The 17,362-nt window shown below is 58.8% G+C and overlaps 1 protein-coding gene across 1 annotated transcript in view; it reads left to right on the forward strand.

The window, feature by feature from the left end:
* Nucleotides 1–17,362, forward strand: part of SHC2 (SHC adaptor protein 2) — a 30,671-nt gene that overhangs the window by 9,958 nt on the left and 3,351 nt on the right. The window contains exons 2-11 of the mRNA XM_059063440.2: nucleotides 5,801–5,871; nucleotides 7,581–7,641; nucleotides 7,764–7,883; nucleotides 8,917–8,970; nucleotides 9,099–9,150; nucleotides 9,238–9,364; nucleotides 10,610–10,766; nucleotides 11,320–11,377; nucleotides 14,129–14,272; nucleotides 15,806–16,116. Coding sequence (XP_058919423.1) covers nucleotides 5,801–5,871; nucleotides 7,581–7,641; nucleotides 7,764–7,883; nucleotides 8,917–8,970; nucleotides 9,099–9,150; nucleotides 9,238–9,364; nucleotides 10,610–10,766; nucleotides 11,320–11,377; nucleotides 14,129–14,272; nucleotides 15,806–16,116 — 1,155 coding nt within the window. The remainder of the gene's footprint in view (nucleotides 1–5,800; nucleotides 5,872–7,580; nucleotides 7,642–7,763; nucleotides 7,884–8,916; nucleotides 8,971–9,098; nucleotides 9,151–9,237; nucleotides 9,365–10,609; nucleotides 10,767–11,319; nucleotides 11,378–14,128; nucleotides 14,273–15,805; nucleotides 16,117–17,362) is intronic.

Raw genomic sequence — 17,362 nt, forward strand, 5'->3', positions numbered from 1 at the left:
CCTAAATGCAGGACCGTCTGACCTTGACATCCTTAACCTGCAGAGGTTCCCTTCCACCAAGGTCCCTCTCACAGGCTGTGAGGCTTGGCGCGCGGACAGACCCGCCTGGGGCTGTCGCCCGCACACCACGGCTGGCCTCCGGAGACTTTGGGATCCTAGGTCAGAGGTCGTGCTCCCTGGTAGGCCCAAGGCTGAATTTGACCTCTGCCTTTTTTTTTTTTTTTCTGTCTTCTATTTAAAAATGAAAATTCCTTCTCATCATCGTTGACAGATTGGGGTGTTTCAGGCGAAAGCCCTGGATTTCAGGTGGTCTGGCAACACCTGAGCGTGTAGTCTGCTGCAGTCCTCGCCACTTCCCGCGGGGCCGGGGGACACCCCAGAGCCCAGGCTGTGGGTTCGGATCCTATTTCTGCCGCCTACGACCTGTGACTGCTAACAGGTCCCAGAGCCCTCGGGGCTGCTTCCCGAGGGGTAACGTACGGCGGCCTTTGGGTGGGGCGGGTTGACAGGTCGTGTGCGCAGCACGCTGGGAACGGGGCCCGGCACGCGACAAGTGGCTTTTCCGTGTCATCGCCGCCTGGCACTCACTTCAGCCACCTGCTCACCTTTCCCGCCTTTGTAGTGTGTTCTCTACCCTCCGGGAAGGGGACCCGTGTTGCATCTCCCCTCCCCGTGCAGTTGAGCTGTGCACCCACTCCACCCAGGGAGGGGCTGGGGGCTTTGGGAGGATTTCAGTCACGCAACCAGAATGAGCTGTACACTAGTCAGGGTGAATTAGACCCCTCACACCCTGGGGCCCTGCAGCACTGACACCCCCACGTAGATGCACGCTGTGTTAGAGGGAGGGTGCCCGCTGAGCAGCCAGCACCCACCAAAGCTGTCCACTCAGTGTGAGAGTCTGCTTTGGGGGCAGGGGCCACAGCTAATTCTCTTCGAGGTTCTACATGTCTAACCATGCCTGGCACATAGTCCCTGCGGACCTCTCCATCCATCGCCCATCCATCATCCATCATCTGTCATCCATCCATCCATCCATCTATCCGTCCATCCATTCATCATCCATCGTCCATCCATCCATCATCCATCATCCATCATCCATCATCCTTCCATCATCTGTCATCCATCCATCCATCCATCTCTCCATCCATCATCCATCATCCATCATTCATCATCCATTCATCATCATCCTCCATTCATCATTCATCCATCCATCCGTCCATCCATCATCCTTCATTCATCCATCCATCGTCCATCATCCTTCCATCATCTGTCATCCATCCATCCATTTCTCCATTCATCCATCCATCATTCATCATCCATCATCCTTCCATCATCTGTCATCCATCCATCCATCCATCTCTCCATCCATCCATCCATCCATCCATCCATCCATCCGTCTCTCCATCCATCATCCATCATTCATCATCCATTCATCATCATCCTCCATTCATCATTCATCCATCCATCCATCCATCCATCCGTCTATCCATCCATCCATCCATCATCCGTCATCCATCCGTCCTCCATGCATCATTCATTCATCCTCCATCCATCCATCTCCATCCATCATCCATCCATCATCCTTCATTCATCCATCCATCATCCATCATCCATCCATCATCCATCATCCTTCCATCATCTGTCATCCATCCATCCATCCATCTCTCCATCCATCCATCCATCCATCCATCCATCCGTCTCTCCATCCATCATCCATCATCCATCATTCATCATCCATTCATCATCATCCTCCATTCATCATTCATCCATCCATCCGTCCATCCGTCCATCCATCCATCTATCCATCCATCATCCGTCATCCATCCATCCTCCATGCATCATTCATTCATCCTCCATCCATCCATCTCCATCCATCATCCATCCATCATCCTTCATTCATCATCCATCATCCTTCCATCATCTGTCATCCATCCATCCATCCATCTCTCCATCCATCCATCCATCCATCTATCCATCCATCCATCCATCATCCGTCATCCATCCATCCTCCATGCATCATTCATTCATCCTCCATCCATCCATCTCCATCCATCATCCATCCATCATCCTTCATTCATCATCCATCATCCATCATCCTTCCATCATCTGTCATCCATCCATCCATCCATCTCTCCATCCATCCATCCATCCATCATCCATCCATCATCCATCCATACATCGTCTGTCATCCATCTGATGAAGGGGAGACACATCAGTTCACCTCCCTGCTTAAAGCTGTCCCACGGCCCCCCCCAAGTTGCTCACAGTGAAACCCAACCCCTCATCACAGCTCCAGGGTCCCACATGCTCTCATCTCTCATTGCTCCTTGGTTCTCTGCTCCAGCCACACTGGAGTGAGTCTTTGGTCTCTTCAAGCTTGTTCCCACTTCTGGCCTGTACTTGCTGTTCCCTCTGTCTGGAACTTCACTTGGCTTGCTCCCTCTCTTCCCCTGGTCACTGTCTAAGGTAACTTCTGCTGTGTAACAAGCCATCGCACAACCTAGTTCATGAAAACAACAAACACTTAAAAAAAAATTCATTTTATTTATTTATTTTTGGCCACGTTGGGTCTTCATTGCTGCGCGCGGGCCCCCTCCAGCTGTGGCGAGCAGGGGCTACTCCTCACTGCAGTGAGCAGGCCCCTCATTGCGGTGGCTTCTCTTGTTATGGAGCACGGGCTCTAGGCACGCGGGCTCAGTAGCTGTGGCGCACGGGCTTAGCTGCTCCCTGGCATGTGGGATCCTCCCGGACCAGGGCTCGAGCCCGTGTCCCCTGCATTGGCAGGCGGACTCCCAACCACTGAGCCATCAGGGAAGCCCCTGCAACAAACACTTTTTATTTCCTGTGGTGCTGTGGGTTGGCTGGGGCTGAATGGTCTCCTCCTGCACACGGCGATTGGCTCCCCGTCAGCTGGGAGATGGGGGTGGGCCATGTGTCTCCTCATCACGCAGGCTACCCCGGCAGGGTCGCAGGGTCCCAAGAGCAGCAGGGGAACAAGCTCTGGTGACGGGTGACTGGGCCTGTCCGTGTGCTGCTTGCACCAGGGCCTGGATGGGGGAGGGGAGGAGCTGGTGGCCACTTTTACAGTCAACCAGCGGCGTCTGTAGAAGCAGCTGCTGTGTCCTGCTAGAGCTTGTCACCCACGTATGTGCACGCGTACACACACACAAGCACACACTGTCCACACACGCTGTATACACGTGTGCTCCTCCTTGGCCCCCTTGTCCACACAAAGGGCACTGTGCCTTCTAGTCTGCACCTTGCTCTTTTTACAACTGCAGACTCTTCCGTCCCCAGTACCGCGGTTTATTTAGGTTTAGCAAAGATACAGGCTGCCCAGTTAAATTTAAAGTTCCCATGAACACAAACAATTGTCAGGATAGGCATGTTTTGTGCATTATTTGGGACATACTTACACTAAGAAAATACTAATCGTTTATTGCACATTCCAACCTAACTGGCGTCCTGGGTTGGACCTCACAACCCTAGATGTGTCAGGTTTTGGGGTGTCTGCAATTTCTTGCTTATTCCTCCAGTGCAGCAAGTCCCGCAGGAAGGGAGGGGCAGGCGGCGGGGGGGCAGTGCACCCCGGGGCCAGCATAGGAAGGTATACTCCGCACCGGGCTATGGTGGCAGTAAATACCCGCGCATCTGCCCCAGCGCCAGTCCTGTGGAAGGGGGATGGGGCGGAGCCCTTGGGGGAAGGTGGAGTAGGGCTCCCAACAGACACCTGCGCACACATAGGGAGCCCGCACGCTGGTGTGTCTGTGGGATAAAGTCCTCAAAATGGAGTTTCAGGGTCAAAGCATGTGTGCGTGCATCAGTTTTTAAAAGCCGAGGGGACTTCCGCGTGGCACGGTGGCTACGACTCCAAGCTCCCAGTGCGGGGGGCCTGGGTTCGATCCCTGGTCAGGGAACTAGATCCCACATGCATGCCGCAACTAAAGACCCCGCATTCTGCAACTAAAGACCCTGCATGCCGCAATGAAGATCCCGCATGTCGCAACTAAAGAAAAAAAGATCCCACGTGCTGCAACTAAAAGGTCCTGTGTGCCGTGACTAAGACCCGGTGTGGCCAAATAAGTAAGTAAACAAATAAATATTTTTAAAAATTGAGGTAAAATTAACATAACAAAGTTAACCATTAACCATTATTTATTTATTTTCTTTCTTCTTCTTTTTTTTTTTTTGACCGTGTCAGGTCTTAGTTGCGGCACACGGGATCTTTCGTTGCGGCGCCCGGGCTTCTCTCTAGTTGTGGCCTGTGGGGTTTTTTTCCTCTCTCTAGTTGTGGCGCGCAGGCTCCAGGGCACGTGGGCTCTGTAGTTTGTAGCACGCGGGCTCTCTCGTTGAGGCGTGCAGGCTCAGTAGTTGTGGCGCATGGGCTTAGGTGCCCCGCGGCATGTGGGATCTTAGTTCCCCAACCAGGGATCAAACCCGCGTCCCCTGCGTTGGAAGGCGAATTCTTACCACTGGACCACTAGGGAAGTCCCTACCATTAACCTTTCTTTTTTTTTAATTTTATTTTTAAAATTTATTTATTTTTGGTTGCATTGGGTCTTTGTTGCTGCACGCGGGCCTTATCCAGTTGTGGCGAGCTGGGGTCACTCCCCGCTGCAGCGCGCGGGCTTCTCATTGCGGCGGCTTCTCTTGTTGCAGAGCACGGGCTCTAGGCGCACGGGCTCAGTAGTTGTGGCTCGCAGGCTCTAGAGCGCAGGCTCAGTAGTTGTGGTGCACAGGCTTAGCTGCTCCGCGGCACGTGGGATCTTCCCAGACCAGGGCTCGAGCCCGTGTCTCCTGCATCGGCAGATGGATTCCCAATCACTGCGCCACCAGGGAAGCCCCCCGTTAACCGTTTTAAATCACAGTTCACAGTACAGTGGTATTTAGTATATTCACAAGGTTGTGCAACCACCAAATCTATCTAGTTCCAGAACATTCCATCAACCCCCCCAAAACCCCGTCCCCATTAGCTGTCACCCCCGACACCCCTCCCCAGCCCCTGACAACCACGAACCCACTCTCTGTCCCTGTGGATTTTCTTGTCCTGGACGTTTCCCATCAATGGGATCATACGACAGACGCTGCACATGGCTGTCCCAGCTCCCCTCCCAGCAGTGCAGACAGCACGTTGGAGGGTGCTGGTGGCCATCGTCTGGCCACCCTGCCCCCCCCCCCCGGCTGTTCCTGCCTTCATCTGTTCCTCAGCATCGTCTCTTGGAGATTTTGAATTACCAAATTACCTTCCGTGGCAATGGTAGTCTGGGCAGGGGTGGGCACACTCTCCCTGGAAAGGGTCAGGCAGTCGAAGCTCTGGGCTTCCCGGGCCAGGCGTCCTCTGTCCCGCCTGCTCGCAGGCCCTGCCCTGGACCCTGGGGACGCAGAAGTGAACAGGGTCACCACCATCCAGTCCTCCTGGGCTGACGTTCTAGTGGAGCAGAAAGAGAATGAACAGCAGGCAGTTAAATGAACAGCCAGGACTGAGCCTGGAGGAACCCACCGCTTCCCGGGAACCACTCACTTACACTCAGGGAGGGCAGCTCTGAGGAGGTGACCGGGAGCCTGGAGCTGGGGAAGGCACCAGTCCGCAAACAGATGGGGGAAGGGACGGCTTGGGCTGGCTGGTGCAAAGGCCCTGTGGCAACCAGGTTGGGCCTCCTAAGATCAGAGGCGGGGGCTGGAGCCCAGGGTGGCGGGAGGGGAGGGCGGAGGGCTCGCTGGAGGGAAGGCTTGGGTTCCACGGTCAGTCCCCAGCTGGGCTCTGCTGGGCTGGCGCTGACCCTGTGCTCTCTCCCCGCAGTACATGGGCTGCATCGAAGTCCTCCGCTCTATGCGCTCCCTGGACTTCAGCACTCGCACCCAGGTCACCAGGTGAGGCCCAGCTGTGGGGGTTGGGGGGGTCTGGTGTGTAGCTCTGTGCTGGGGGTTGAGGGTGGTGGACTCGGCAACAATTCCCTCCCCCTTCCCGGATTGGGGAGCAGTGCTCCGCAGGGTCAGAGTGATCTGGGGCGGGGCACAGTCCCAGCTCTGTCCCTGCCTGCTGGTCACCCATGCTCTCCACACCCCAGATGATCTCCGTAACCTGGAGACGACAGCCCACCCCTCAGAGAGCGTGTGGGTCCCACGAGGGGTGCTGAGGACGCTCCAGTATGTCCTGGCACCCGGGGGGCGGCGCTGCTGGCTCCCGGTTGAGACCCGGGGCAGGGCTGCAAGGGGCTGGGAGCCCGTCCGAGGCGACCAGGGCATGTCCACCGTGCCGGGCTTTTTTTTTTTTTTGGTGCAGAGAAGGCATGGTGATGTCATGATGCTCTGAGCCGCCTGGACCTGAGTCGTGTAGAGTCAAGGGTACAACCAGGGCTGAGGCAGGAGGCGCCCACATTGTTTCGCGTGTTGAGAACTGACTTAGTGCATTAGTCCAGAGACATTAAAAAACTCTATTGAGATGTAATCCACATATCAAGCAATTCACCCAATCAAAGTGTACAATTTGATGTATTTTGCTGTTTTCGAAGTTATGCAACCGCCACCACGATCTAATTCCGGAACATTCCATCTCCCTGAAAGAAAGCCGCATCCCCATCAGCAGTCACCCCACCCCCTCCCCAGCCCCAGACAACCAGGAACCCACTCTCTCTGTCTGCGGATCTGCCTGTTCTGGACGTTTCCCATCAATGGAATCACACACCGTGGGTCCTTCCGTGTCTGGCTTCTCTCGCTGAGCGTCGTGTCCTCAGGGTCCGTCCACGTGGTAGCGAGGGTCAGGGCTTCACCCCTTTTCGTGGCTGACAGATGCTCCCGTGTGTGGAGGGGCCACGTGGTGTTTATCCATCCTCAGCTGGTGGCCGTTTGGGTGCTTTCTGCCTTTGGGCTGTTGTGAGTTGAGCTGCTGTGGCTGCCCGTGGGCAGGCTCTTTGTGGACGTGTGTTTTCAGTTCTCCAGGGTGTGCACCTGGGGGTGGGATTGCTTCACATTTCGAGCAGCTACTGCTCCATTTTACCTTCCCACCCGCGGGGTGAGGGCTTGGTTCCCCTCACGGCACCGACCTTGTTGAGAGTCTGCTGTGTGTCCATCTGACCCTCAGGATCCTGTCAAAGTTCCAGCCCCTCCGCAGGGCTGAGCTGTTTCATGGAAGTCTCTCCCATTCTGTTGGCGGGGGTTGGTTCTGCCTTTGTGTCTGGGCGCGCAGAGCAGAGGTCATCCCCTTATGCCACAGATGGGAATCGTGGCCAGCCTGTGGCCACACAGAACTTGGGGTTCAGGCTGAAGGGCCGTGTCAGCAACCCCAAACCTGACCCCCAAATCGGTCACGTGGGCTGTTGCTCAGAGGTACGCTGGTCACTGAGAGACAAAGAGCTGGAGGGGGAGAGGTGAGGGCACGGGCACCTGTGGGGCGCACGGGGTGGGCGGCTGGGAGCCCGGAGCCCCTGGTCCAGGCTTGCAGGTGCCCCAGCATTCCTCCCTCCTCTGAGCCCCTCCCCGCTCAGGATCCACTGCACCCCTTCCTCAGCCCGTCGCCCTCTGACCCCCACCCTTCTCTGAACTCCTGCTCTCTAAGCCCCCTCCCCCCTCCGCCCACACAGGGAAGCCATCAACCGGCTCCATGAGGCCGTGCCTGGCATCCGGGGCTCCTGGAAGAAGAAGGTGGGTGAGGGGCCCATGGCCTCCGGGTGGGAGCGAGCGGGGGGCACATGGCCATCCCGGGGCCTGCCCCAGCTGGAGCCCCACTGCGGGCCCACCTTCCTGGTGCCCTGTGCCCCCCGCAGGCCCCCAACAAGGCACTGGCCTCCATCCTGGGCAAGAGCAACCTGCGCTTCGCAGGCATGAGCATTGCTGTCAGCATCTCCATCGACGGCCTCAACCTCTCCGTTCCCGCCACGCGCCAGGTGAGCGCCGCGGGCCCCGCCCCCACCCCCGCCAGCCTCCGCCAGCCCCGCCCAGGGCAGGGTCTGTGGACTCACCTAGGTGAAGCCTGGAGGCCTGCTGGGCGCCGGCCCTTGGGGGAAGTGCAGGTGTTGGTGTGAACCGCGCACCGGGACACGTGTGGATTTTATTATTATTATTATTTTATTTTGCGGTACGTGGGCCTCTCACCGCCGCGGCCTCTCTCGCCGCGGAGCACAGGCTCCGGACGCGCAGGCTCAGCGGCCATGGCTCACGGGCCCAGCCGCTCCGCGGCACGTGGGATCTTCCCGGACCGGGGCACGAACCCGCGTCCCCTGCATCGGCAGGTGGACTCTCAACCACTGCGCCACCAGGGAAGCCCTGTTTGTTTTTTGTTTTTTGTTTGTTTTTGCGGTACGCGGACCTCTCACTGTTCCGGCCTCTCCCATTGCGGAGCACAGGCTCCGGACTCGCAGGCGCAGCGGCCACGGCTCACGGGCTCAGCCGCTCCGGATGCGCAGGCGCAGCAGCCACGGCTCACGGGCCCAGCCGCTCCTGACGCGCAGGCGCAGCAGCTACGGCTCACGGGCCCAGCCGCTCCGCGGCACGTGGGATCTTCCCGGACCGGGGCACGAACCCGCGTCCCCTGCATCGGCAGGAGGACTCTCAACCGCTGCGCCACCAGGGAAGCCCCACGTGTGGATTTTAGCACGTGTGTCTGTGTCGGGGGTGTGGTGCCGTGTCTGAGCCCGGCGCCCACGTGCGCGTGTGTGAGAGCGTCCACCGGTGCGGGGCGGGTTTGTCCTCCCGTGTGGCCGCGTGGCCGCGGGCCTCTGCGTCCTGCCCTGGCTGCGGGGCTGCCCGTCTGGTGGGGCTCTCGGTCATCCTGGCGTCCTGTCGAGGGGATGGCTCCATCCCCTCACCCCTGTCCTTCCGGCCCCCCTGTGGCCTTGGTCTAGTGACTGGCCCGAGCCCCTCTCTCCTCCCCCGACCCTGAAGCGGCAGCCCCGTGACTGGTGGTCTCTCTTCGGCCAGATCATCGCCAACCACCACATGCAGTCCATCTCCTTTGCGTCGGGCGGTGACACGGTAAGGCCAGGACTGGGGGTGGACTCCCGGCCCCTCTGTCCCCCCAGCCCCGAGACCCCCTGCCTGCGCCCATCGGTCCCACGCCCCGCGTTGCTGGGACCCCTCCATCCGCCGCCCTCTCTCCCCAGGACATGGCGGATTATGTGGCGTACGTGGCCAAGGACCCCATCAACCAGAGAGGTGAGGCCCGGTGGGGGCGGGCGGGGCCCTGGGGCTGGAGCACGTCAGCCGTCCGAGGCCCCGCTGACGCTGCGCCGCGACCCGCAGCCTGCCACATCCTGGAGTGCTGCGAGGGCCTCGCCCAGAGCGTCATCAGCACCGTGGGCCAAGCCTTCGAGCTGCGCTTCAAACAGTACCTGCACAGCCCCCCCAGGGTCGCCGTCCCCCCGGGAAGGTACCGGCCTGCCCGCCCCGTCCTCCCGCACCTCCGCCGGCCCTGCCCCTCCTCCCCGGGCTTGGGTCCTTGTCCCTTCCCTGCTCTGCGCCCCTCGTGGCCCACGGCTCGGCCACCGGGACCCCATTTCCGCATCTGTAAAACTGGGATAAAAACATCCCCACTCCCGGCTGAGGTGAGGGCTCAGGGCACCGGTTGGCGGGTGGTGGCTGTCATACTGTCAGCGTTAGTCTGCACGGGGGTGGCTGGCGCTTCTGCAAAGGGCCAGACTGCACGCCCTGCCGTCTCAGCCCTTGTGGCGGAAGACGGCCAAGGAGGGTGTGTGAGCGATCGGCGGTGGGCTGTGTGCCAGCAGAGCTTTATTTATGGACACCCCAAACTCTGAATTCCACCTGACTTTCACCTGTCATCAGATGGTGTTCTTCGGATGTTTTCTTAGCCACTTAACGGTTCTGTGGCGTCAAAGTGTAGAAACCGTCCTTAGCTCCTGGGCCGGCAGAGACAGGCAGTGGCCTGCGGTCGGCTATTTAAGTATCTGGATAGACAGGAACTGGCTAGAATAAGTAGTGAGTAAATGAATTTGTTAGAAGTCCGATACGCACCGATGAGGGGCCGGCGTGCACAGCTGGACACGCCCCCGTGGCCTTCGCACGGGCTCGCACGCCCCTCGCACGCGCGTGCCAGGGCGGCCTCAGCCCCTCTCCTCCCCCGGGGCCCCCACTGCGACCTGCTGTCCCTCCCTGACGGAGCGGCAGTCAGCGGCTTCCCCTCTTTTGCTCTTGGGAGCCACACTTGCCCGGAGGAGCCTCCCTGGCATAAATTTCGAAGGCGCCATCCAGGGCCAGAGGGCGAGGGCGTTTTCAGTGCTGAGGGGTGGCGCCACCCTGAGCCGTGGCTTCCGGGTCCTGGGTGCAAGCCTGGCACCGTGTCCTGGCTCTCTGGTGGGACTGGCGTGGGCAAAGGGGGCGGAGACCGGCTCTTCTGAGGCCCTGCTTGGTTCAGCCAGAGCGCTGAGGCTCGTGCAGAATCCCCTCTGATGGACAGAAAGGGGGCACCCAGACCCTCCATCAGCAACAGTCCCTGGTGCCACCGCTCAGCTGACGGGGGGCGGTCAGGGTCCCTGGGCCTGGCTTGCCCGCCCCGCGTTGCAAAGCTCAGCCTGGGGTCCTCTGCGCCCTGTTGGGAGCCAGCCCCTTCCCCCATCACGCGCCGGGGCCTGTGCTCCCGCTGGCCCTGTGTCCGCAGGCTGACCGGGCCGGAGGATTCAGCCTGGGGAGACGAGGACGAGGCCGTACACAGCTACTACAACCGCACTCCCGGGAAGGAGCCGCCCCCGGGCGGGCTGGTGGACTCCAGGCTCACCCCTGCGCAGCAGCCCTGTGCCCTCGGGGGCCTCGGCCAGGTCAGCCTCTACGGACCTCGGACCTCGTTGCGGGGGGCGGGGGGGCATCCAAACTGCCCAGACCTGCTCGGCCCTAGTCCTGACACTTCAGCCGGGATTCCCATCGCAGACATTGAGGAAATGGGTAGAGCAGTGATTGAATCAGGGCTTCCAAGGAGGATAGCGAGAATGTACGCCAGGGAGACTGACCACCCCTGGATCTGGAGGATGTCCCTGAGGGCAAGGTTTGGGCTGGGCCCTGACGGGTCAGTAGGCGTTGCCCAGGAGAGCAGTGCAGGGAACGACATCCAGGCACAAGAAACGGCATGTGCCGGGGCGGGCGTCCCAAGTGGGGACGGCCCACGAGGCGGCAGCAGGGGTGTGTGGCGGGCGCGCGGGCAGGTTGAGGCGGGGGACGGGTGCAGAGCCCAGCTTCACATCTGGCTTGTGGGAGACTGGGGTGCTGTGCTGTGAAGAGAGGGGGTGCTACAGGCCAGTCAGGAGGGTTGCCGTGGGAGATTGGGGTCTGGGCTTGCACAGAGCCGGGGGACCCCTTGCTCTCTCTCTTTTTCAGGGAGCGTCTCCTGCTCGAAGAGAGGCCCAAGGCCCGCAGTGGGACGCGGGCCCCTCAGGTACGGTCGGCCGCTCTCCGGACTGTGGGGGCCCCAGCCCTCCCCCCTGGGTCCCCTCCGCCCCTCACACGGCTTCCACACTTTGGGTCGCTCCGCTTTCACCGGCGAGATTGTGTCTACTCCCCGTGCTCTTAGAGATCGGACAGCGTCTGCTTTTTATTTTTTATTTTTCCATGCAGACCAGTTTCCTTGTATTTTGGGCATAGATACTGCATCGCGCGGTTCAAAGCACCAGAGTATAAAAAGGCATCCAGTGAAGAGTCAGTCCCCCTGACCCATTTGTTTTATCCACCTCCCTAATCAGGTAACCGCTGTTAGTAGTTTCCATGGTTTTTCCAGAATTTTCCGTGCACGTTCAAGTCAACACAGACGTACGTGGCTTTCCCCGGTCTTTAGACGGTGGCGAGCTATCTACCCCTCCACCTTGCTTTCCCCTCTTGACAACCCGGCTTAGAATCCTCCCCACATCAGGGCATGGCAGTTGCCCCCCCTTCTTTTTCACCACGGCATAGTCCCTGCCACGTGAAGGACCGTCCTCGCTCAGACATTTGGGCCCTTTCCGGGCGTTTGCCACGGCAGCGTCCCCCACTCAGCTCTGTTCAAGGGCCTCCGTAGACTCCGTACCCGGGACAGTGGCCGCTGTTCCATGGGATAGAAATCACACAGCTGCCCTTTCGATTTACATTCCCACCGGGTATCATGAGCTTTTAACAAAATGGTAGGGTTTTCAGCCGTTTAAATGTTAACGTTATACAACATGTACAGCGACAGAGAAGGCTAAAATCCCCTTTGCCCCAGCTCCGAGGTCGTGACCTCACCCCCCTGGCACTTTCAGCCTTTATTACCCACAGGCCCCCAAAGAAGTCAGGACCCCGAGGCAGGCTGCGGACACCTTCGGCCTCTCTGGGGCTCTGGCTGTGTCCCTGTGCTCTTCGGAACGGCTGCGGAGTTGCTTATTGACGTGGCCCCCTCTTGATGGGTGGCAGACCCCCTTGGGCACCCCCGCGCGTCCCTCCCACGGATGCTGAGCTGTGGATGGAGCGCACACGTCAGCCACAGTCGGGAAGCTGCCAAATGGCTCCCTGATGTGTCCGGGAAGTGTGTTTGCCCACCAGCCCTGCTGTGGCTGCCTGTTCCCTCACAGCCGTGCTGACATGTGTTGGGCTTTTTTTTTTTTACATCTTCCCAAACAATCTGGTCATTTCACTGCCGAGCATCAGAACCCTACTGGCTCCCGGAGCTTGTGGTTAAAGAACACGCATGGCATTGGGTACCCAGCAGGTGCCCGGCCGTCATCTGGCCCCGGTCGGCTATTTCTCTGGGACGTGGGCTGCTCAGGCCTGACTCCCAGGGCTCACTAGCCTTTCCTACCCCTGAGCCTTTGCACATGATGTTATCACTTCTCATCATGCCTTTCCCAAGTCTCCGGCCAAGAACTCCTACCAGTGTGTCAATGCCCCAGCTCCAATGCCCAGGAATTTTCTCTCTTTGGACTCCTGCAACCCAGGTTTCTTCCTTCTCACTTCACCTTGATTATAAGAGGCCAGGAGAACCTGTGCCTCCTCTGTGCAGTGCAGACTGGGAAGCCTGGGCTGAGGCCCCTGGGCCCCCATCAACCACCCAGGGCTGGAGCAGCATCAGTACACATATTGAATCATAGCCAGAGGGTTTCATCTTCACCCCTGCTTGTGAGGAAGCTACTCCCATTCTCTCCATTTTTGCAGAGGAGGAGACCGAGGCACTGAGAGGTGATCTTACTTGCTCTTGCCTACAGAGGGTGGAGCCCATGTATGTGAGCCCAGGTGTCTGTGAGGGTTAAGGATACAATTGGCATAAAGCAGAGGTCGTGGCTGCAGGCCCTTGGGCTGCATTTGGCCACAGTGTCTTCACAGGTCATTATTTCCCTGCCAACGATTAAAAACGGAGATGTTTAGAAATGGGTTGACACTTCCTGGGGGAAAAAAAATACACACGTGTCCTTTGAACCTAGGAAAAGATGCTGAACGCTGCTCCAGATAAGAGAAATGGAAATTAAGTTCCCCCAGGATGCCATTTCTCACCTATGGGGTCAGTGAAAATCCAACAGCCTGATCGTACACGGTGGTGAGGCCTTGGGAACAGGGCAGGCAAACCGGTGAGGATGCAGCAGACCTGGACCCAGGTGCTGAGGGACCCGGGGAGAAACTCCACCAAGGATATCTTTTCATGGAGTTGTGCCTATTGAACCATGTGAATGCCTTATACATTCAAAAACAAAACTGAGAAAAGAAAAGAAAGGAAAGCCTAAAACAGAACGCAAGCAAACAAATGACCGTGTATCATGTTGATAACATAATTACAGGGAGAGCAGAATTTTACTGTTATTTTTTAAACGTGGAGATTTAACATAAACATTGGGGTTCCTGCCTTCCCTTGAAACTGGGAAGCTCTGGCCCCCTAGGTCGCTTTCCTGCCTGGCAGACGGGCGTGGGTGTGTGTGGGGGGGGGGGAGTGCTGGGGGCGCGGCTCCCCGTGGACCTCCGCGGCTGCACAGCTCCCTCCCCGCGGCGCCCCGGGGCTGGGCTTTTATGCGGTTTTTCACTCCTGACGCTGCTGTGCAAAAGGGCGGGGCTTCCTTCCTGGCGGGAGACAGATGTGGGCGGGGCTGCCCTCCAGGGCCCTTGTCCTTGGGCTTCCCCACGCCACCCCCCCTCCCCCGCTGACCCCACGCCACCTCGCTGACCCCACGCCCCTGTGGCTCCCCAACCCCAGCCCCGCCCGGGGATGGCTACGTGCAGGCAGACGCCCGGGGCCCGCGAGACTACGAGGACCACCTGTACGTCAACACGCAGGGTCTGGACGGCCCGGAGCCCCTGCAGCCTGAGGACAGCCCCAAGAAGGACCTGTTCGACATGAGTAAGTGGGGGCAAGAGTGCCTGCTGGAGGAGGCCGGCCCGAGCAGCCCGTGGCCTGATGGGAGATGCCCTGCGGCCTCCCCTTGGGACTTCTCCCCAGGTTATAGGGTTGGGGTGGGGAAGTGTGCTTCCTATGGTACTTCCTCCTCGGTGGGACCCTCCAGTCTCTTGAGGGTAACCCAGCTCCCTCTCTGTGGGGGAAGAGTGAGATGGGGGGCGTTCAGGCGTCTCTTCTCTGCGGCACGCCTCAGTCTGCAGGAGGCCTAGTTCCCTATCTCTGGGTCTCCCCAGGCTTCTCTCGTTGCCGAGCACGGGCTCTAGGCGGGCGGGCTCAGTAGTTGTGGCGGGCGGGCTCAGTAGTTGTGGCTCGCGGGCTCTAGAGCTCAGGCTCAGTAGTTGTGGCGGGCGGGCTCAGTAGTTGTGGCTCGCAGGCTCTAGAGCGCAGGCTCAGTAGTTGTGGCGCGCGGGCTTAGTTGCTCTGCGGCATGTGGCATCTTCCCAGACCCGGGCTCGAACCTGTGTCCCCTGCATTGGCAGGCGGATTCTTAACCACTGCGCCACCAGAGAAGCCCCTGGAAATCTCTTCCCTCACAGTTTGCAAAGCCTCCTTTTCCCCACGGACAGCTCGATTTCTTGTCATTACAGTAGTGACCTGACACCTGTACCTGCTGTGGCCCTGCTGGCCCCTCACAGCAATTTCAGATGGGAAAGGAGGTGCTCCGGGTGTGAACCCCTTCTGAGGCAGGCTGTCCCCTTGGGTGACCAGCCAGATGGTCCAGCAACCCCAGTGGAGAAAGTGATGCTTGTTGCCAGGCGCCCATGAGTAATCCTGGGGTTGCCTCTGATTTGCCCTCCTTGGGTCATGTGCTCATCCCCTAGATAATCACTGGGCCAGGGGTGCGAGATGAGTATGCTGATTGGCCAGGACTGGTCACGTGTCCTGGGAGCGGGAGGCTGGGTCAGCTTCCCTTGGGTCACTGGAGGAGTCAGGGAGGAGTGATCTGGATGGACCGGAAGTGGAAGGAGGGTGGAGGCAGAGCACAGACACACCAGGGCAGGGGTCAGGGCTGCGACTCCGCACTCCAGCGTGTTTGAGCTACGCGGCCACATCTCAGAGAGGGTGGCTGGCTCGCACAGTGTCACAATGGTGCCTGCTGGGGAGCCTTAGGAAACTTAGGGAGACCGTCAGGAGCTTTTCCATTAGAGTTTGGAAAAGAAAGGGATGCCTGCTGCCTACCGCCCAGGTGGAGCATGCAGTGGAGGTCCTGGCCAGTGCGGTCAGACGAGCTGCTGAAACAAGAGGCATAAACACTGGGAAGGAAGCCAGTGTAACAAGACAAGAAAAAGAAGTAGGTGTGCACCTTGGAAAGAAAGACATGCTCGTTCTTGGCATATGCTTAGAAAAATCCAAGAGGATATATTGCGTTCCTAATAGAACCAATAAAGGGTGAAGGAGCAGGTCCCCCCAGCCCAGGCCCCTCCCTCCGTGCAGGAGGCGGCTGCCCTCCGCCTCCCGCACGGTCTTCACCCACAGGACCCTTCGAGGACGCCCTGAGGCTGCACGAGTGCTCCGCGGCCGCGGGTCCGGAGGCAGCCCCCCTTCCCGTGGAGGACCAGTGGCCCAGCCCGCCGACCCGCCGGGCCCCCATCGCCCCCACGGAAGAGCAGCTGCGGCAGGAGCCCTGGTACCACGGCCAGATGAGCCGTCGGGCGGCGGAGAAACTGCTTCGAGTGGACGGGGACTTCCTTGTGCGGGACAGCGTCACCAACCCGGGGCAGTATGTCCTCACCGGCATGCATGCAGGGCAGCCCAAGCACCTGCTGCTTGTGGACCCCGAAGGCGTGGTAAGGTGGGCGCGGGGGCCGGGCAGGGGTGGGGAGGGGGCCTGGGGCGGGCGTGGAGCCGGGCCGGGCCGGGAAGGGACCTGGCCTCTCCCCTCAGCCCAAGGCCCAGGGTTCCCGCCTTTTAAGAGCCCTTTAGGTTTCATGAAGTATTTTTCAGATTACAGAGCCCTTTACTCTGTTTCCCTTTACCAGGTATTTTAGAATTACAAAGTATTTTGCAGTTTTAGAAGACTTTTAGGTTTTACAAAGGACTTGCCCGTCTATAAAGCATTTAGCGGGGTTACAAAACCTTTTCCAATCTCAAGGCCTTTTAGGACTTACAAAGTACCGTATTCCATCATTTGCATGATGCACTCCCCCCCCCCCACATTCTATCATCGCTAACGCATCTTGCAAACCGTGACGTCTCTGAGCGATAAATTTGGTCGTTTCAGTTTCTAACGTATCTGAGGGTTCACAAAGCACGTCTCCATTTACGGGGAGTTTCAGGGCCTGCAAGTTACAGAATTGCTTCACCCCTCTGGTACACACTTTCCTCTCATTTTGACATCTCTCAAGTCTTGATTTTTTTTTTTTTAAACCATCAATTGCATCACTTTTATCATTACCGAACTTGGAGGTTTTTTCCTCTCCTTGTGGTACATCAACTGTGGTGCATGTTGCAGCTGCCTTGAATCAGTGAGGTCTGGCATATTCTGTCGCTCCTAAAGCATCTCAGGGTTTACAAGGCATTTTCCAACTTACAACGAGAGCTACGGTTTTAAAGGGTTTTCCATTGTCCAAGGGCCTTGGGCTTTGTAGGGTGTTTCCCTGGTTAGAAGGAGCGTGGGGTGTTAAGGGCCTTCTGAGTTTACCAAGCGCTTTTGCCACCTCCAGCTCACTCCTCGGCGCCGCCCTGGGGGGCTGCGTGTGTTCTCTGTACCCCACACGGAGCACGCTGGGGTGGCGACTGTGTGGCCTGGCCCAGGTGGGGCCACGGCTCCAGCGCTCCCAGCTGTGGCCTCAGCCGGGCGTGCCGTCAGCCCTCCCCCGGGCCGAATTCCCTCTCAGGTAAACAGATCTCCAGGATGAGAGACGCTATAGAAGCTTCAGAACCTCCTTACATACTTGGTTAACATGCAGCTTCACAGGTCCTGTCCCCAGTGCCTGGAAAACAGGTGGTTTGCCGAGGGCCCAGGCATGTGCATTGCCAGCCCGCTGCCGGCCGATGTGTGCCCAGCGAGTCTGGCATCGCCCGTGAAGCTCT

This window comes from Kogia breviceps, chromosome 4 (genome assembly GCF_026419965.1).
Source record: "Kogia breviceps isolate mKogBre1 chromosome 4, mKogBre1 haplotype 1, whole genome shotgun sequence".
Classification (NCBI taxonomy): domain Eukaryota; kingdom Metazoa; phylum Chordata; class Mammalia; order Artiodactyla; family Physeteridae; genus Kogia; species Kogia breviceps.